The 22,260-nt window shown below is 41.8% G+C and overlaps 1 protein-coding gene across 1 annotated transcript in view; it reads right to left on the bottom strand.

Annotated features, from left to right (window-relative positions):
- Nucleotides 1-22,260, bottom strand: part of LOC138267683 (uncharacterized) — a 375,143-nt gene that overhangs the window by 270,286 nt on the left and 82,597 nt on the right. The window contains exon 2 of the mRNA XM_069216818.1: nucleotides 18,080-18,256. Within this exon, the coding sequence (XP_069072919.1) occupies nucleotides 18,080-18,256 (177 nt within the window). The remainder of the gene's footprint in view (nucleotides 1-18,079; nucleotides 18,257-22,260) is intronic.

The raw sequence follows: 22,260 nt of genomic DNA, 5'->3' as shown, positions 1-22,260 counted from the left end.
CTCCTGCGGTGTGGGTCATCTTTTGTTGTGCTGCATCAACTGCATTTTGCACCTCCTTTGAACCCGGATCCTGCAGCTTCTGGGGGTGCCGGCTGGCATCCTGAGGGCTCTCTAAAGTGCTGAGAGCCCCCTCTTCCTCCTCACACAAAGTTGAGGCCCGCAGATCCCTTCTGGGTCCATCCAGTGCCATTTTGATGAAAAATGCACTTTTGTCGTAGCCAAGGCTTGTTAGTGTCTTCCAACACGAAATCTCATCTGCAATGATCTTCACGCTGTGGGACATATCTTGCATCATGCAGGAACCCACTGGCATCTTCCTAGGGTGCATTTCTGCAGTCTTCTACTAACCAGGGACTCTTCTTTTGCACCCTCTTCTGGGTTGGCAGGGGCTCCTGTCCTTCCTGGAACTTTTTTCTACTTCTGGTCTTGGTCCCCTTCCTTTGCAGGTCTTCAGGTCCAATAATCCAGCAGTTGTTCTTTTCAGACTTGGTTGGCTGATGCAAAATCCCAAACAAGAGGTGTAGTGTGTCCTTAGGAAACTTGCAGTACTTTACTCCTGCTTTTCTGGGCTCTGGGGTGGGGTAATTTACTTACCTTTACTGTATTCTTACTCTCCCTGCAATTCTGCACACACTACACTTGTCTAGGGGGGAATTCGTGATTCTCATTCAATTTTTTTAGTTCGTATATGGTTTGTGCTGCCCCCAGCCCTATTTTCTCCAATTGCATTCTATAGGATTTCCTACTGTTTGCATTGTTCTATGACTATTTACTTGTTTAAGTTTCGTTACTAGTGCATATATTGTGTATAATACTTACCTCCAGAAGGAGAATTGTCTCTAAGATATTTTTGGTAATGTGTCACCCAAATAAATACCTTTATTTTTGGTAACACTGAGTATTGTCTTTACTTGTGCATAAGTACTGTGTAACTATAAGTGGTATTGCATGAGCGTTGCATATCTTCTAGTTCAGCCTAAGCTGCTCTGCTATAGCTACCTCTATCAGCCTAAGCTGCTAGAACACTACTACATTCACTAACAAGGGATAACTGGGCCTGGTGTAAGGTGTAAGTACCCAAGGTACCCACTACAAACCAGACCAGCCTCCCACAGATGGTGTTTCAATGGGATGTCTGAGTCTGAGGGCACATTTGCGAAGGTGAAGCTTGGCTGCAGAGGTAGGGGTGCTGGTGTCCTCTGAGTCCTTTGGCAGTGCCACCAGTCCAGTAGATGATGCAGATGTAGATGGCAGGGCAGTATCCTGGCTAGTGTAAGGGGCCTGCAGGTGGGTGAAGGACTCAGGCTGGATGTTTGTCGTGCGCTGCAGCACCCCTGCAATGGAGGCCATGGTGGCATTGAGTTGTCTCCATTGCTCTATGACCTCCTGGTGGTGTGCTACCTGCAGCCTCGGATTCTGCTCCAAAGTTGCCAGCATCTGGCCCATCCTGTCGTGGGAATAGTGGTGTGCTCCCAGGTCCTCAGGAATCACCTCCTGGGCTGCAGCATCCATCCTTGGGCCACCCCCCGGGCCACTGGTGCCCTCCATCGGGCCCTAGCCCCCTTTGCCTATGTCCCCAGCACAGGTCTGGCAGCCCCACTTGCAGTTGGCCCTTCATCATCCTGCCTGGCTGTGGGTGGAGACTCTGGCCTCTGTACATGTTGACAGTCAGTCAGTGGCCTGGTGACACTGGTGTGGGGTCGTTTGGCCAGAGCTGATGGTGGTGGCTGAGTGGTAGGGGTGTCAGTGGTGTCCTGGGTTGGGTTTCTGGAGGGTGACTGTCCAGGGGTGTTGGATGGGCCAGGGATTTCCTCTGTGTCCAAACATCCCTCTGCACTCTCCGGAGTGGGGCACCCATCTTCAGGTGGAGGACTGGCACTCCTTGACGTCTCCGTCCGGGTGGCATGGGTGGTGGTGCCTGTGTGTGTGAGAATAGAGATGTGGGTGTCCTGCACTTTCTTGTCAATTGCCGCACTGGTCAGCAGTAATTGGTGGTTGGATTCCCATGTAGTGGCATGCAAGGTCCTTTTTGTACATTTAGATGCATTTATTGAGGGGGTGGTGGTGCATTGTGGGTGTTGTAGTGTTAGTGGGATTACATGCATGGGTTAGTGACACTGCACCAGTGGGCTGGATTTGATTTGTACGGGGGCTTGTAGGCATGCAGGTGACTTTAATGTGAGTGTGTGGGTGTTGTGGACTGGGTAGGGGATGGGGTCCTGGTAGTAATGAGAGAGATGGGGTGATACATGCATTATAGGTCTGGTGACTGTTAAGGTATTGTACTTGACTTACCCGAGACCAATCCTCCAGTGAGTCCAGTGAGGCCCTCTGGGTGCAAGACACCCAGGACCTTCTCCTCAAAGTCGGTGTATTCAGGGGGAGGACGTGGGGGACCACCACCAGTCTTCTGTGTGGCGATGTTGTGCCTGGATGCCATGGAACGAACCTTCCAGCGCAGGTCGTTCCATCTCTTCCTGACGTCATGATGTCATCCCTTGTGCATGGATGGTTTACCACTGCGTTGGCCTTGTTGAATATCGTCTGCCATAGTTCCATCTCCATGGCCACGAGTGTCTGCTGCACCTGTGCCCCAAATAGGTGTGGCTTGACCCCGAGTATTTAGTCCAACATGGTCCTTAACTCCCTGTCGGTGAAGTGTATTGTAGGTATATTGGTGAGGGTGCTGTTGTGTGGTTGGGTGTGTGTCTTGTGATGGTGGTTGTGCTATGTATGTGTTTTGGTGGTATATTTGAGTGTGTGACTTGTGTGACGGTGAGTTCAGTGTATGAGTTTTGTGTTGTCAATATCTGTTGTACTATTGACGTTACAAAGGATTGCGGGGTGTGTATGTGGGTGTTTTTAAGTGTTGTGGATGTGTGTCAGGTGTGTGGTTTTCGAACTTGCCAATGTGTGCATTTGTTGTTGGCAGGTCGTATTGCTGGCCGTGGCGGTCCATACCGCCAGTGGCTGTTGAAACTCACTGTCTGCCCAGCTGATTCGTGCATCATTATTTGGTGGGTGGGGGATTTGTCTGCATGGCAGTGGCAGGGTGAGGTGTACTGCCTTTCCGCTGTCGTTGGCCTTGGCGGTGGGTGGAGGTTGCAAGATTTTTGGAGGTTTGTCTTTTTGGCATCATTATACGGCAGTATGCAGTTCACCGCCACTGGCGGTCTTTTGTTTACTGTCAGAACGGTGGTCGGCAGTGATTACTGCCAAGTTCATAATGAGGGCCTATGTGTGTTGGGCATACCCAAGATGGAAGAAGATATTTATCCTCAATAGTACATTACTAGCTTGTTGCAAAATCCAATGTGCTAATTGACTTTCCATTTGAATAAACACACAATATAACCCACATTAAGCCACTAGACCGATCTTGATTAACACTTGAAATTTTTTATTACACCAAAAGATTTTTGAGACACACAAGTCCTGTTTCTGGAGGTCCTATGCCATTCTTTGTTCAGTATGATTTCTTTCATTCAACAGTGGAATGACAATGGTGGTTGCATCAAATGACTGAGCCCATAAACGCAGCTGGGCCTCAGGTACTTTTACAAGAACTGCAGGACTGAATATTTTGAGATATGACCATACATAGTTCTGCTGTTAAGAAGGGGAAGCTATGGATATTCAGAGACAGAGGAAAAAGAAGTGAGACAGATCTTGTGGAAAAATGTACATATATGCGTGTTTGTAGGAAAAAAAGAGCAAAATCATGTTCTAACGTTTTTCTTTTTTTGTTTCCACAGGAAAACAATTTTTCTCAATTGAAAAGTGATTTACTCTGGTTCTTGAGAGGAGAAAATTCAGGGTAGGAAGAGCAGATAGAAGTGATTGTGAATAACCACAAGCACATGTTCATGTGGGTAGTAAACAATTCTAGATCATTCTTGCCAAGGAATGTCCATTCTCCTCCACAGAAGTAGATTCAGTCACATGAGAGCATCTGTCTGAGAACATATGTTTGTCCTGCCAAGTGCAACTGCAACTTTTCTGAACTTCAAAAGTTGGTTGACATACATGAAACGTTTTGTGCAGGCTAAGCTTGTATGTGAAGATACCTTTGTGAATGAGGTCTAGCACTTAAAATATTAACCCTTTCCATTAAAAATTACTGCCATTGAATGCTTTGGCTAAATGAAGAAATTAAGACTTCAACTCACAGAGCACACAGGTTTGTTAAATTAAAGTGAAACACTGGTGCCCAGCAAACAGGGTGTAAAATAATATATCTGATTTTAAAAAATAGTCTTGGTGTTTCTCAGTATGAAAAATTACAAGTATATGAGCAATTTACGTGTTCTTTTACTGAGCTAAGTATATGCTTGCTTTTTAAGATGTCTTTTTTGTGCTCCCTCATTCACAACAGTTAAATGTTTGGGCCATTTGCAACGTTTTTTAACTTTTAGTTCTTTACCATGCCCAGCTATCTACATTTTATTTTGCTTGCTGACAACCAATTCTCTATAATTAACTACTGTAACGGAAGGAAGATAGTCATGCTTTCAACATGAAGATTGGGTTTGTTACCTCTCTACACATTAGTCTTGATCACAAAGTTATCACAATAAGTACTTGTCTGAATGTGCTCTCTGTCCAAACTCACAGGCACATATTTAAGAGACCCTAGCGCCACCTTAGCACAGCCATAGCATCATTTTTTTGCCACTAAGGCGGATCTATTTACAAAGTGCTGCAATGCATGCATTGCGCCACTTTGTAACTCTTGCGCCACAATATACCTTGCACCATTATATCCTTGCGCCAGGCATGAAGTTTGCAAAGGGGGTCTTCCTCCTTTATGGGGAGCCAACAAATGTGTCATTTTTGTCAGTATTTTTAACGCCTGCTCAAAACAGGTGTTAAAATGAGGCTCTAGGTGTTTTGCAGGATTAGCGTCAACGTTTTTTACGCTAATCCTGCAACGCGCCAAACTAGTGTCAAAAGGTTTGACGCTAGTTTCCTAACTACAGCCATGGTGTGCCGTATGTTAAATATTGCACCTACATGTTGGCTTTAGGGCGGTCACTAAGCGACACAAGGAAAGTGGTGTTGAACTAGGTGCAGTACCACTTTTCTTAATTCTGTCCCACTGTGTTTCTACCAGCCCCAATAGCCCACAATTGAAAATTATCGATAAATAATAGGTGAAAAAAAAGGAAAACTCCATTAGTAGGCCATGACATTTTCATTGCCTCTCTTGCTGACCCATTCTCAAGTAACTAAACTGACAAAAGTCTAGGTCCGTTCTTGTTGTGTGTTGTATGCAATAAGTGTCCAAGAATGGTGCACACACACTATGTCACACTTAAGATAGGACTGATGGTTGCCTAAAAATGGACCAGCAAAAAACACATATAAATTGTATGATCCACTGCCAAATGAAAAGGACTGAAAGAACAGTAGGTGCGCGGCAGAGGGCAGGTTTTACCGCTGGACTGGGGAGAGAAAAAAGTAAGTGTGCCAAGAGACAATGGGCTTCGAGTTTCTACCCTCTCATGAATATCATGTTTCAGTAATGCTTCATGTCCCTGTACAAATGTACGTGTTATTTCTTTCAGCTGCTTACATTTGACTTATCATACTCAGGCTTCTCTCAGCCTTATGACTACTTTGTATTGCCATCCTCATTTAATTTTAAGTGAGTTCTCCCATATGTACAGGGTCCTCAGCTTACACTCGGGACCTAGCATCTTTAAATTTTATATTGGACTCACACAGTAGCTAGACCTTTCATTAAGGCCTTAGTTTTAACTGATTAATGTTTGATCCTTTGACATTAAAAATCTTACTCTATGAGTAATGTGACTAATTTCATAATGATGAATGTGGCGCTTCCTCCATGACCTGCTATTTAATACATATTGACGTGCATTTGTTTGTTACTATGTTGTTTCCATGCCTAGTAATACCTCCTTGGTTGAGGCTAGCGCGGTTCTAGGAAGCTCAGTCTCGAATATGGGATGGTAAGCCTTTCTACCAATTTTATTTGTGGCACACTGGGATTGGATTTGCTGTGATTGCACCATACTATGTGCTTACTTGCATTTCTGCACTAACATTTATTTGTCTTTCACTTTTATGCAGGGCGACTATTTGACCAACTGACATTGACAATTTGTCTTCAGTTTTGTAAGTGACATTCCAGCACTTCATTTTTTTAATAGGAGAAGTTGTTCTCTGGGTCCTGACGAAGCGTCACTGGATCATTTATTGACCATAAAAGACGAGAAACATGTTGACCATAATTTGACAGGATTAGGCACACTACCTTTCCTTCTTTGTAGAGTATAGCGGGACATTATTCCCGCCAATACTCTGTATGATTTTTAATGTTGGCCTGGACCTTCCCCCTGATTCATTAAAGTGATGTTCTAGGTTCAGAGACAATTTTAACCTTTTCATACTCTCCTACACTCATGCACATCTTTCTATCCTCTGTCAGTATTCGTTTCAGACCTCTACCTGGCAAATTGCCTTGGGTTCAGTACCATCCAAGTTACCGGGGTGGTCCGCCAGACATTGCAGCACCGGTCTGACGAGGAGATAGCCCAATGATGAAACTTGTCACCCTATCAATGATATCTCTGACACTCTTCGTCCCTGTATTCATATATAATTGTTTTGTCTTTGGAACAGTGTACCTTTCTATATAACAGAACAGTAGGTGACACAGGTGAAAAAATAATTACTAATTAATTTTGTCACATGACGTGGTATGATGTATCCAAGTACATAAAGAGGCTTTAAGGTGTGGTTATTAATGTATTTATTTAGTTACCAATGAATGCCTATTTGCCACGTGCAGTATGCCTGATATTTAGGTAAGATGGAATCAAAATTGTTTAATTCCTCAAAGTTTCCCTACAATATACTGAAGGATTTGTATGAATGTGGGAATCATTATCCCAACATAAAATCTTAATTCATAAGACCAAAAAGGTCTTTGCACAGGGTTAAACGATACCAAGAAGTTGGTATAAATACTTCTACATTTCTCCCACTACTTTCCAATGACTCACTATCAAATGTTTTCCATACGTAACATGAGTTATCTTTGTGAAATGTAAGCATAATTCATGAATAACATCTAAGCAGTTGCCTTCATGAAAATCTTTTTTTTAAGTAGCTGTGATGGAGACACACTTTGTACTGTTATATAATGGCCCTGCTTGATGTAACATAATCACAGGGATTACTAGGAGACATGTATAAGGATACTCCAGATATATGTAATGATGTTGTGCTTGAATAATTACCTCTGTCTCTCCCATACCTGCCGAGAAAAACAGATTTAGAGACCAAATGAGTTGGTATGAATAGCATGTATTGGTATGGTTAATGGAAATTTCACAATTGAATGTACATAAATAAGATAGCCGGGGTCATGTGAAGTCCTGAAGATAGCTAGCTAGCCTAATGAGGCATTGGTTTGATGGCTGAAACATGCTGACCCAGGGATGCACAGGATACTATTTTCTTAGTTCATTCCCATCTGTTTTTAACTCCATCACGGGGAACTTTGAAAATAAAAATTAACCCTTGGGACATCCAAAAATATTTTAAATGTAGGATTACTACCAAATAACCAATGAGTTCCCTTGGCTACCAAGTTTGGGGCCGTCCAGATACACTAGGTATCTGGATGAGGTTCTATGATGAAACATGCCACTCGGAATTCTAGTGGGTGAATGTTCTTATAATACCATAAGGTGGTCCACTTGGGCTGCTATGGAGAGAGAGGCTAAGCCCAGCAAAGGTTCCCCTCTGTTGTTTTTATATGGTTAGATGTTTGGGAAGGTGAGCAAACCCTGTATCATTTCTCCCTCCCTCCTTCTTGGTATATTGCATTAAACTTTACAAGAGGTATGCATTTGCATACAAACATCACACAAGAAATCTGCTCAATGTACTGGGAGTTCAGTTGCATGAAAATTGTGCTCAGGGTATGCCCCCTGTTACTAAAGTCATGCAAGATCCCTGCTCATTGCATTTATTGGTCCTCTGCATGGCATTCCTGTCTCCCACTGTCAAGAAAAGATTTATGTGAGATTTACCTGTGTAAAAAAATAAGCCAAAAATAACCCAAATCTTCTTTTAAGGTTTTAAGGTGGCAATTGCACAATGTGGTGGGTAAGAAAGCAATTCTGCTGCCATTAGAGTCTGGAGAAGGACCTCTGGTTACAGTTCCAAGGTTTTCCAATCTCTCCAGTGTACACAGTGATTTTCTGCCACTGGCACCATATTGGCCTTGGGGATTTGGGAGGGGTTAAGACAGCATGTAATGACGAAGGCAGCGGCTATATTATGTCACAGCAAGTACTGGTGACCGCATGAGCATTTTTATGTATTTTCAGAATAACAGACAGAAATCAGCTGAAAGAGTGTACATTGGCTCGGAAACATAAAAGTGAATGGGTGGTCTTTTTTTGGTGGTCACAATTTGGTAGTAACATTTCTGCATGTTATAAAGAAGTGTTTTATTTAAAGGGCACAATGTAAAGCATACAAATACAGTGCATAGTTGGATGTAATGTTTTAAAAGTATTATTCTGCATAATCATTTTATACAGTCTCATGTGTAATGCATAGAATTAATTTAGCCTGAAAGTATCAATCAATCAATCAATCAATCAATCATTTGCATTTATAAAGCGCGCTACTCACCCGTGAGGGTCTCAAGGCGCTGGGGGGGGGGTCAGTGCTCGAAGAGCCAGGTCTTGAGCTGCCTTCTGAAGGAGAGGTGGTCCTGTATGGCGCGAAGGTGGCTGGGAAGAGAGTTCCAGGTCTTCGCTGCTAGGTAGGAGAAGGACTTGCCTCCGGGGGTGGTTTTGCGGATGCGAGGCACGACTGCCAGGGCTTGTCCGGTTGAGCGTAGGGTGCGAGGAGGAGTGTAGAAGGAGACGCGGTTGTTGATGAGTTTTGGTCCGAGATTGTGCAGGGCCTTGTGTGCGTGGGTGAGGAGTCTGAAGGTGATCCTCTTGTTGACTGGAAGCCAGTGGAGTTTCTTCAGGTGTCCGGAGATGTGGTGGTGGCGAGGTATGTTCAGGATGAGTCGTGCGGCCGCGTTCTGGATTCGTTGAAGTTTCCTCTGCAGCTTGGTGGTGATGCCGGCGTACAGAGTGTTTCCGTAGTCCAAGCGGCTGGTGATGAGGGCGTGGGTGACGGTCTTCCTGGTGTCGGTGGGGATCCAGTGGAAGATCTTGCGGAGCATGCGGAGGGTGTTGAAGCATGCAGAGGTCACCGAGTTGACCTGTCTGGTCATGGAGAGGGATGAGTCCAGGATGAAGCCGAGGTTGCGTGCGTGGTCGGTGGGTTGGGGAGTGCTGCCTAGGGCGGGGTGCCACCAGGAGTCGTTCCATGCGGTGGGTGTAGGGCTGAGGATGAGGACCTCCGTCTTCTCTGTGTTTAGTTTGAGCCGGCTGTCTGTCATCCAGTTCGCTACTTCCTTCATGCCTTTGTGTAGTCTGGTTCTTGCTGCGGTGGGGTTGTTGGTGAGGGATAGGATGAGCTGGGTGTCGTCGGCGTAGGATATGAGGTTGGGTCCGTGTTTTCGTGCGATGTTCGCCAGGGGGGGTCATGTAGTGCCTTTCGTTTTAATGTGGCTGGAGTGACAGCTAACACATATATTTTCCATGATTAAACTTTCAGTGTGGCGATTGTTTTTTTAAATGTTTCTCTCCAAGATGCAGGTGTTAGGACCCGAGACAGAGCTAATAAGGTGTCTATTGTGCATGAGAGATAAGAAAGCCTGAGACAATCGGTGCAAGGATGAAGAGGAGTATTCTGAAATTTGTCAGTCTTCACTCTTTTGAAATTGCTGAGACCAAAGTATATCAATGTCAAATTTGCGAGGCTTCTGAAGCTGTAGATCCTAATTAAATTAATTGGAGACTTTTTGTTTAAATGAGAAGTTTTGATTGTGATCTCATCACCTCTGAGGAAACTGTGATTTAAGAAAGAATTAGTCAGCAAGAGAGGCAGATTCTTTCCACCCATTGAGCTTAATGGACCTTTCTAAAGTTTGGACCTCATACTTTGATTATGTGGCTTTATGCCGCCGCACCTCTCTTTTATCTTAGAATACAAGAGTTTAGTTTTTAGTTTCAATGGTTAGGAAGGAGAACTTGGTTCTAGAGACAAAGAACCGCATGCTTTTTATGATTTTCTCTATTGTATCTCAGTCTTGTGTAAGTTGATTAAGTTCAATATTATACAACACTTTAAATCTTCATTGGTGATTTTATATATCTATACTATGGTTTTGAGACACATTTATGTAACGTTGACTTTGAGTCTGCCATAAAGCTTTTTTGAATATTCAATTTGACTCTGAAAATTCATGTGTGATTAATGGGTTTCACTGAAATTGATTGAATGATATAATAACTGCCTCTTGTTACCCTTCAGAACTGAGAATAAAAGATTCACCCGACCCCAAAATTAGAAATAGGGCCCAGGCTCTATCACAGCCAGCCAGGCCAATATATTATTTATGGTCTGCAGGTAGGGGAGGCCACAGCTGGTGGCTTCTGCAGGAGTAAGTGATGATGGTGTAATTTATACAACCCTGAAAGAGGGGTGAACCCCCTTACAATCAGATGCCAGAAGACAACACAGCTAGCCCCACAGTTTCTATTATAAGCACAAAAAGGACTAGGCCCTGTTAGAAATTGGGTTTCTATTTGGCAGAGATATGCACCCTAACCAAGTAGGACCACAATCCTAGTCAATGTAAGTCACACACACAACCTAAATTAACCTGTGCTTACTCTCTGGTAGCTTGGCACAGAACAGCCATGCATATTTTAAAAGGCAGTGTTTAAAGTACTTAAATTACAGTATCACAGTGAAAACAACACAAAAAGGATCCACATCAGTGCAGAAACCTTAACAATAATGTTTATGAATAAAACAAGACCACAATGACAAATATTCAATAAGCAAACCTTGAGATATGAATTTTTAAAGAATAAACAGCAATAGAGTGCTTAGAAATCAGTTGCATTTAAAGGTTACTTGAGATCGTGCTGGATCGGGGTAATTCCAAAGTTTAGGCAGACTGTGATGGAGGATAGGCCAGCTAAAGGACCCATGTGGGGCCCACTGAAAACTACCCTGGGTGGAGGGTCACATCGACATTGAGGAGGCGATGCAAAGGCGATCCGTCAGTTCTGATCCATGCAGGCTGGGGGATGCATCATTATCGCACAGTCGTCAAAGTGGTGTCCTTGATGTGCAGCATTGAATTCTTTGCTATGAAGGCGATGCGTTGACATTGAGCCACATAGCCGGCATTGCGAAGGTCAAGTGCCGAAGCTGGTAGTGTTATGCGTTGATCCTGAGACAAGCTGTTGTTGATGCAGATACCTTATCCTCAGCCGCAGTGGTGATGTGTTGGCTTCAAGAGAGGATGCAGTGGTTCCAATCAGAGCAACAGTGTTGATGCATTGACTTTTGTAGATAAACAGCTGCAAAGCCAACTTCTAAGACCAAGGACAGGATTGGCACCTCTTAGCAGGGCAGGACTCACAGTTGGCAGAGTCCAGCAGCTGAAGCACGGTGGAAGGAGGTCTTTGATGGCCCTGAGACTTTAGAACAGGAAGCAAGCCAGCAAGCCCTTGGAGTCACTTAGGTTCTTTTAGGATGAGGAGGGGGACGTTCAGTCCTTCTCACTGCCAGGCAAGAGGCAGCAGGCAGTAGATGAACACAGCAGAGCAGCTCAGCAGAGTAGCAGTCCCTCCTGTCAGCACTGCAGTCTTTCTTCCTGGCAGAATATTCCCAGATTCAGAAGTGTACTGTTTTGTGAGGTTTGAGATCCTATACTTATACCAAGGTGTGCCTTTGAAATGGGGGGGATTTCAAAGAGAGGCCTTTGAAGTGTACAAGGTCCCTGCCCTTCCTTATCTAGCTCCAGACACCCTACAGGGGGTTATGCAGCTCTTTGTGTGGGGGCAGACACAGTCCTATTTAGGTGCAAGAGTCAGCTTCTCCCTCCTATCTAACTCAGTAAGGCCCATCAGCCTGGTGTATAGAGGGAATGCATTAATCCCAGCAATCACCCACCCCAAACATGGATTCAGAGACAAGCAGAGGCACAGATTGGTTAAGTAAGAAAATGGCAACTTTCTAAAAGTGGCTCTTTCAGACTTAAAAGTTAAAAATAAACTTCAGCATACGTCATGATTTTAACATGTGAGTCAAGAGACACCAAATTCCAAATGTCTATCTTTTCCCATTTGGATATCAGACTTAAAAGCGATACCAAGGTAATCCCAATGTTAACCTATAGGAAAGATATGTCTTGCAGTAGTGCAAATGGAATGTAATATTTTTTCACTACCAGGGCATGTTAAACTTAAAAGTACATGTCCACCTTTTTCAATACACTGCACCCTGCCCTTGGAGCTAGCTAGAGCCTACCTTAGGGGTGACTTACATGTAATAAAAAGGTAGCTTTGGGCCTGGCAATTGGGTGCACTTGCCAGGTCAAGATTGCAGTTTAAAACTGTACACAGGCTCTCAGTGGCAGGCCTGAGACATATTTAAAGTGTTACTGTAGTGAGTGGCACAATTGGTGCTGCAGGCCTGCTAGTAACATTTAATTTACAGGCCCTGGGCCCATATAGTGCACTTTACTACAGACTTACAAGCAAATTAAATATGCCAATTGTGGATAAAACAATGTTACGATGTTAAGAGTACAGAATACCTGCACGTTAGCAGTGGTTAGCAGTGGTACAGTGCTCAGAAACCTAAAGCCAGCAAAAACGAATTCAGCAACAATTGGAGAGACAAGGCAAAAGGCCTGGTCTAATAATGCTGCAGAGAGAGCCAGGTCCAACAGGCCCCCGAACCAAAAAGCATGCATCAGCCAGAATGGATGGTGTAAACCAATTTCACCACGTTTAAAGGAAAGCACTTTAGCACTGGTTAGGAGCGGTAAAGTATGCAAAGCCCTGAAAGCCAACAAAAACAGGTTCAGAAAACAGAAAGGTGAAGGTAAAAAGTTTGGGGATCACCCTGCAGAATGGGCTAAGACCCACAATGTGATCAACAAGATGGCAGCAAAGGATGAGTAAGGGTTATGACTGTTACAAGAGTTGTTCTAGATGTTCTTGAAATTATGTTCTCTGTTTAGTGTGAGACACAGAGTATGATGTGATGTGTTATCTCAATCATATTAGGCAAGGTTCTGTGGTTTGACTCCCAAAGAGGATGAGAGAGGCATATTGGTACCAATGGACTTGCAGGAGATCAGAATGTGAGTGTCATGCAACTAGTGGAGAAATCACTGTCAGACGCAACAAGGGAGATGTACAGTCTGGAATGGGCACTGTTAGCGGGATGCAAAACCTATTGTAGGGATAAGTGGAAGTGAGGGTTGGAGGAGGGGAGGCGGGACATGGTTAACCTTGTGGTGTGCCAAATTGAGAGTGGATTATCACCAGTGTCAATTGGGGAAGTATGGTGGGGATTGTGCTTTATGGGAAATGTTTCTGGGGGTAAGATCCATGTGGAAGCAAACTAGGTAGAAGGTTATGTGAAGTGTATTCAAGAAGAGGGTTAATTTGGGGGCACTAAGGAAATCAATTATGGTGGGAATATTTAGAGTATTGGTAACCCGGGAAAAATGTGTGTGCAGGCACATTCAATTGTGAAGGAGTACCTTTTGGGGCCATCTTCACTGTGATGCTTTTTGGGGCTTTAGAATATATGAGTTTATTGGAAATTTATGCTGGAATGGCTTGCAATTAGAGGATGCAGCATAGAGCTGGAATAGGTTTAGGCCATGGATATGGTGCAGTAATATATATCAGAAGTTGAAAGGGAATGTGGTTTGACTTAAGAGGTTGGGAGAGAAAGGCATTTGTTCCATGAAGAAGTTATAAGGGGTTTTCAGCATAAGGGAATAACTGCCTGTCGTTTCTACATGCTGACAGTAACAGAATGTTGAACAGACAAGTATTGGGTGTATTGTGGAAAGCTCTGAGCATGGGAGGCTACAAAGGGAGGGAGTTAGGGACCCATTCTTTTCTTACAGGCTGAAGACTCTAGGCATGTGGAGGAACGATTGCATGTAGGTATATATGAGTACAGGGCAGGGCATATGGCAAATACAGGTCTCTAACTATTGTGTTGTCCTCTTGTACGTGCAGGGGACAGGAAGGTTAGTAAGATAGAGATTTTAATATGGCCACTCAAGAACGAAATGGGCTGAGGAGCACATACAGTAAATACATTCTTTCTACAACAATTGGGTATGCATTTTGAGAGCATGGTGGTGCATTTGTACAGTGTAGGAGGATGTGGTGGGAGGAGTTGATGTTGATGAAGTGAGAGCTGAGAATGAAGTGGTCAAGGCAGGGTGTGGTGATGCTATGCCTCGGAGAGAATGCCCTTGTCAAGTCAACAAGGCTGTAGGTAATACAAATGATGAATAAGGATTTAAGCTTCTAACAATACAGATGGGAGGCAACAACATTTTGAGGACAAAGCTATTGCCCAGATGGGTGTGGAGAGGTGCAAGGAAACCAACAGACATTACCAGGATCCATAAGAAGATCAAGAGACAATGTCATGGTTCTGTAGAGCAAAAGGTATGGGTGTGATGAGGCATGTTTCATTTCAGCACCACAATGTATATCTGTCATTGCTGGGGAGCAGACTATACCTAGAGAAACTAATGAAATATCAGAGACATCCATGAGACGAGCCTTAATAGGAAGAGGGCAGAAAAAACCCTTCAGGGAAAGGGTTTTAAAGCAGCAGTGTAAAGAGGCTCAAGGAATAGAACGGTGGAAAAAAGGGGGAAGGCTGTGCAGAGGAAATAGGGGTAAAAAGAGGGGAACTAAGGAGAATGAGGAATAGGGCTTACTGCTAGGGCAGGCAAGTTAAACAATCAAAATAGTAGAGGACAAAATTGAGTGCACATTAGGAATTGAATTGAGAATTTAGTTACAGTCTTAGTTTGTAGAAAGGGGATGCAGAAATATTGCTGTGGGATACTGTTAGAGGAGGGCAAAAGGGCTAGTAAAAATTATTACAATTTGAGAATAATAGTATGTGCGGCTCAGCAAAAGGGTGTAAGAGGTTAGCATTTTAGGTGTAATTGTTCAAGTTAGATGAAAAGAAAGAATTGATGTCAGCTTTCTCAACATATTTTCTCCTGACAAAATAATTCTGCAAACCACACAGGCGCTTCATTTTCATCTGTAAATTGTGACCCTGAGGAAGAGCAAGAATGAGAGAAAAGTGTGAAAAAGGAAGAGAAAGATAGGAAAACAGTGACAAACAGAAAAGAGACATAAAAAAGTATTTTCAAGAATGAGTTCAAGAGCGACAGGAAGCAAATGGTGGTGGAAGAATGAGGCATGTTGTGGAATCAAACAAGTTAGTCTTGGTATTCAGTAACCCCATATTTCAGCATCATTGACAATAGGTTTTAAAGAATAGCTTTGGGCTCATGCATTCCTGATTCTGTTAGCCCAGGGCAAATCAATTGATGTTATGTCACCCTCATTGTTTGCATCTAGAGAATTTCAGATTCACCTGCAGCCCTATAGCAACTTCTGGAAACATCAGCAAAATATTAAATTGCATACATTATACGCAGATCACCCTAACACTTTATGTGAGAACAGAGGTAGAAGCATAGGTGGTTTAAGGTATTATAACATTTTTTGTTCAGTATACCCTCCTTCTCTATGGATACATAATGACCATGCTCCCTCCATCCCAGCTTATCTTTTGATATAGGCTTTCTCACTTTGATTACCAATGAGAGAACAAGCATTGGAAAAGCTTGGAGGTCTCGGCATTGATACCTTTTTTGCTTTGCCAATGTTTTTATGTTAGATAGCCGCAAGTGAACTATGTACATCTTCAGCAGTCATCTTTGAAATATTAAATATTAAATATTAAATTATATTAAAATTCTTTCAAGATGACCACCACATATGTGTGTACATCTAGGGTGGCGATCTTTAAATGCATTTGGAATAGCTGAATCAACCAACTTAATAATGGCCTCAGCGAATCTGCATAAATCTGAGGCAGCTGTCTTTGAATGGGTTTGTAAAAATAATACAAACACATTTCTTTGTGTCCATCAGGCATTTGTGGCTACAATCATGGAATGCCATGTTGAAATGGGTAAAAAACTATTTTAAGATGATGCCTCAGGTGCAATTTATTTTCTTACATATTAAGGGAGAGAGGTGGTCGGGGAAGGGGCCTACAAGTGGGAATGGATAATGGAACAATGGAGTAGTAAGGGTGGTCAATGGTCGCTTCTTAAAAATACAAGAAGAATAGGATGGAGTGGAAGAAGTAATCAGTGAGCTGGGTTGGGAGTCATGGCAGAAACACACACAATGAGGTGATGTGGGTCCAAACTGAATGAATAAGCAGCCAATGGGACAAGCAAGAAAAATCATGCACTCTCATGGAGTGCCTAAAGGAACAGAAAACAGTTCTCTGAATGCCACTGTGAGCAGTGGAAGGACACAAGTCAACCACTCACAACATTATGTGACTGAAATGCTCCTGGAAAAGACACACAAAAGAATAGGGAGGAAAACCATCAAGTCATGAAGAGACAATTGAGATACAGAATAACGCCATCCAATCATGAGCAAAGGGCTGATTTAAACCCACTCTATATATATTGGAAGTATTAGATATGACCAAAAGACACCAAAAGTTGTTTGTAGTCAAGATCTACATGGGGGCTCATCTCATAAGCATTTAGTCATTTGTACCTAAGGCGCAATTTATACTGTGCTGTTGAATCCTCATAAACAAGAACAATCTGAGCAGAAAGGTTATTTTTGCCCTATAACTTATAATCTCTATATACAAACATGCATTAGGGCAAAACGACCTACTTTGTTTTTTGACATAGAAAATTACCATCAGAAAAGAAAAGATCACAACTTCAATATAGAGAGAGTGGGTCACACAAACAAACCATTATTATTATGAAGAAAATTGGAGCACCTTTTCTACGAGGGGAACTTTTTATCCATTGAACTGGAGGAATCGTCATTTGATTGTGTATGTTGTTTGTTGATGTTTGGCTTTTTGTTATAAGTAGAGAGCTTCTGAGTTAGTTTGAATGTATGGCAAATTAAATTCTGGAAGATTATTGTGGTGTCTTATGACTTTGGGTGCATGTGCCATTATACTGGCCATTTTTTCTTTCTGTTATGGGTGTTTACTGTTCAGAGGTCAGCTCCAGAATTGTGTCTTCTAAAAATGGATCATAATCCACATGGTGTCTTACATTGCAATGTTTTTGATTTAATGGTGTGTTGAGGTTATGCTAGATGTTTATCTGCATGTGTGTGTGATGGCACAGTACATGGATGAACTGTCTGGACCTGATTCACTAAGGTAAACTTACACTTTTGGCCTAAGTGTAGACCAAAAGTGTAAGTTTACCTTTGTAAATCGGGCCTTTCATTACGCACTGCTATGCTAAGTGTATGGCCTTTGACCAGTGATGAGCACACTAAGGTAAGAGAGTATTGTCCACTGTATGATCTATGAGTATGGCCACATTAAACCAATCGTTTCTGTTGGGGATAGTATGCTGTTGATGTCCAGCTGAAGCCCAAATATGTTTTGTAGGAGGGTTGGATGTATGTTGTAAGGACTGTCTAGAAAGGTCTCATTTATACAAATTATTTGAATCTTAGGTCGGGTGAAATATGCATCCAGAAATTGCTATTATCTAAACCTAAACCAAAGCTCCTGTATAACCAAGCAGTATGTTAAATGCAGTTTTATGGGTTAGCCTATCACTAGCCTCACTAAAGCACTGTTTATCTTCCATCTTCAACAAGCACATGATAATGAATGACTTGAAACTATTTCTCAGTATACAGTGCTCTCTGATATCAAGGATCTATCCATTCATCATTCATTCTGGGTGCTATGTGACCCAAGAGCAGTTAGAAAATCCTCATAAGCAGAAGCATCAAAAATCTCAATTAAACTCAAATGATCAATTTTTATAGTTGAGATACAAGCTGTATAAGTAGATTTTGTATGTTGCCTCTTTTTTTACCTGTCGTTGATCAAGTCTCTCCAGAGCTGCATTTGCTCCATAAGCATTACACGATTCCACAAAATAATCTGAGGTGATTCCCAGGAGTGAACTTGTTTCTCCACAGGATCCATCTGCCACAACTATAACTTTGGGCCAATCAGCAGCTGGGAGTTTCCTTAAATATTCATCTGTAAACTAAGATAGTAAGTAGATTTTGTTAGATTCATTTGTTCTTATAAATAAATTGTATTTTCCCAACCTGCAAAAAATGTAAGAAACAGGCAATAATATCTCAGTGCAGGGACGCGAGACCGGGTTTTCATGAGTGAGTGACTGTATTCACCACAGACACTGAGAATCTTTCCTTTATTTACATTATCAGAGGTTTTCATGTAATGTATTGCTGCATACCATTTATTGTACTGTCACCTTTTGGGTCCCCTGCCTTATTTAGATGTTTCCAATGGTAAAGGTTTAGCCAGCTTTAATATTAGAAACACATTCATGGCAGGTCAAGCTTCTGCTAACCACTGGCTCACAGGCAGCCCATGAACGTAGAATATAATTCTAGCACATCATGTACTTTGATTTTTCATTTTTCAAAATCAAACTTCTACTTTGGAAATTATGCATTATTTATTTTCAAAAAGAACAAACGCATAATCATCCCTCATACCACCATGGCATAGCAGACTGACCGGAATTTAGTAATGTTACCAAATCCATTTAATCCTATATTGGTAAACATGTTCATTGAAAATGTCCTGTCTCACATATGGAGAATTCTCTATATGTTGGACAGCATATTCCTCCAAGGTCAGCACCTTTGCTGCCCCAGTGGCTTGCCGGCCATCCAGCATAAACCTGCACAAGCGCATTGGACAGTACTCATGGGGGTAAACCAAAAATCTTCATGTACATTGGAATTGTGTCTGCCCCACACACATTCAGTGTGTTCACATGTTTACAGATCTGCATATATCACAGACAGTTGCTCAGTCAGGATGCCATAGGCCCTGGTGCACACAAGGAAAAAGGCCCCTTTGACTGCTGTTGAGATAGCAGCAAATATACATTTAAAGTGTTTGATGGGCCACTCAGGCCTCTAGGCCCTGGTGAAATGCACTTGCTGCACCAGTCATAGCTACACGCATAGTCATGAGGTATAAACAGGCAATGAGCAGTACATAAACATATAGTAATCAGTAAAAAATAAATTCAAGCATAACTACACAGTCATCCTATACATAAATGGGTTAGCTGATAACATATAAAGGAATGGCATAACAGCTTATTCCATGTAACACCGGTAAAATAGATTTTAAATAGTCAGACTCCAAAGCACAGGTGCCAGCCACTGCCAAGAGAGTAAAAGGGAGATGCCAAAATGGATTCAAGAAGCCTCTACTTGGAACCACATTCCATGAGTAGTGGAAGTCCTAACAATAATTGTTAATTTCCCATAGTTTACCACAGTGGCTGATCTGATCAATTCAACATTTTTATGAGATGCTGTCTCCCAAGTTAGCATCATGCTTTGGCCCATTGGTAGCCAGTAGCATGGGGTTAGATGCTAAGCTGAAATTATCCGCTAAATTTGCTCCATCATGAGTGGCATTACATTTTCCAGTTTGTGTACTAATATAGAAACTCAAAGATATTATGGAAATTATTCCAGCATTCCTTTATACTTTAACACTAGAAAAGTCAGAAACATAATGGGGCTATTCACAAACATAACTTACACTTGTGAGTAATTAACAGCTGTAATTTACTACTACACTTTTGAGTAAGTTTACTACTTTTGGCTATTCACAAGATGCAAGTATAAAGTTAATTAAAAGTGTAGACTTCACAATCTCCATCCACTGAAAAAGATGGTACTGACAAATTTATGAGTGCAAGTTACTACTGACAAAATGAAACAGGAGTATGGCCAACACTACACATTGTCAACCACTGATAATTTGACACCCACCAATAGAACATAATGGAGATAGGAGCTAATAATAAACTTCATAAGAAATAATGTTACATTGAACAAAATATTTTAAATAGCTTATAAATATATATAAAGGAGATATACAAATGCAAAGCATATTCATTATTAATATTGTAACTTTTTTGAATTAATAAATTAATGTAACTTACATTGTATTACAGTATCATTAAACTACTTTTAATTCATTTTATGTATCACCTTCAACAATTAATAACACATAACTAAAATGTTATTTTTACTTCCTGCAAGAAATGATTTTTAATTTAAGCTTCAAAAAAATAAATATTTGTAATATTGAAAATATTAAAATATTTATTTCAAAATTAAGTTAATAGTGCCTTGGCATTCCTTCTTTGTCCTACATTTAAAATAAATATGTACATTCAAATTACAATCCTATTTAAAATTAAAAAACACATTTCCTACAAAGCTTTTTAAATTGTTAAATTTTACATATACTTTACCATAGGAAGCTATCCATCCTGACTATGGAGTCTCCCTATAGCAAAGTATATGAAAAAGTTAATGACCTATATAGATAGTGTGCACCACCCCTTTTTTTATTACCCACCACACAATTAAAAGACTGAGCTAAAGAGGTGGGAGGGTACTAAGTGGAAGGGCAATAAAAGCTTGCAGTGTCCCTCAATATGAGAGTAATAAGACCACTGGCTTAAATGCCAAATGACTAATGCATATTCTTTCTTCACACTCTCACTGAACCTAGCATGTAGGCAAATCATAGGTAGTGCAAGATTTATACGCATTCTGATTTGAGCAAGTCTTAAAGCTACATGAAAGATGCTTACATTTTCTTAAATGGATGACTCCCAATATGTGATTTGGTTTTTGTGCTGTATATTAATGCTCCTACCACTCTTAACATATATTGATAAGCTCATGAAGTACATCACTGCTCTTTTTCTGTCTTTTGAGCCATCTTGATGTCAAGATTCATTATATCACATTTTAAATTAACTACTTTTCCTTCGGTTCTGTTATGTGATACTGTCCAGGCAGTTTCTTATTTACTGAACTGGGATATTTAGGAAATATGCATTCTTTAAAGTTTCTGTATGGATTTATGCTTATTTAATGCATTCTATTGATGCTTTACATGACATTGTATTAGCCCCAAGGGATTAAATATCTGTTTGTTCTCACTTTTAGTTTTATTGCATTGAGGTGGATGCATACTATGTGCAATGCCAAGTCATTCATTCCTCCAGCATCCAGATCTTATGTTCACTCTACTTGTCTTCCACATGAACATTAGGACACATACTCAAGCTTTCACACAATGATTCTATCATCTGTGATCCAACTGGCTCTTAGGTAGTCTCAAGAGGGATCTTCTGTGCCCCATGTTCAATTTCAGTCTTTTCCATCCAATTATTCATTTTTGAATAATCCACTGTACTACTTCAAGTGAGAATCCTTAATCTCCTGGACCAATTCCTTCTTGAATAATCCACTGTATCACTTAAATTGAGAATCCTTAATGTCCTGGATTAAGTCCTTCTTTGACAAATTGAGAACTATTTGTGGTTTTCCTACACTTAGTTATGCATTTTTCATTGTGTTATCACTTGTGGTCTCTCACGAGTCCTCTAATCAACTGATTCATAAGTGGTATAACTTCAGGACATTAATGTCACACATGAGACCAAGCAATCTAATTTAAAATTACACTTGATAAGTTGTCAAAACCATTTGAGAATCAATCAAACAATCAATCAAAGAAATTTGTAGAGCGCGCCACTCACCCGTGAGGGTCTCAAGGAGCTGGGGGAGGGGAAACGGGGGGGGCAGGTAGGGTTACTGATCGAACAACCATGTCTTGAGGTTCTTTCTGAAGACCAGTAGGTCTTTGGTTTTGCGAAGGTCGGTGGGGAGGGAGTTCCAGGTTTTGGGGGCGAGGTAGGAGAAAGACCTGCCTCCTGTGGTGGTGCGTTGGATGCGGGGGACTGTGGCTAGGGCTAGGTCGGCTGATCGGAGGCTGCGTGTGGGAGTGTGGAAGTTAACTCTTTCATTGAGGTAGGTTGGGCCGGTGTTGTGGAGGGATTTGTGTGCGTGGATGAGGATCTTGAATGTGATTCTCTTGTCTATGCGGAGCCAGTGAAAGGATTTGAGCTGTGGTGGGATTCGTTCGTGGCGGGGGAGGCCAAGGACGAGGCGCGTGGCTGTGTTCTGGATT

This window comes from Pleurodeles waltl, chromosome 12, assembly GCF_031143425.1.
Source record: "Pleurodeles waltl isolate 20211129_DDA chromosome 12, aPleWal1.hap1.20221129, whole genome shotgun sequence".
Taxonomy (NCBI): domain Eukaryota; kingdom Metazoa; phylum Chordata; class Amphibia; order Caudata; family Salamandridae; genus Pleurodeles; species Pleurodeles waltl.
The sequence above is the reverse complement of the archived record's forward strand: the minus strand, read 5'-3'. Positions and strand labels throughout refer to the sequence as shown.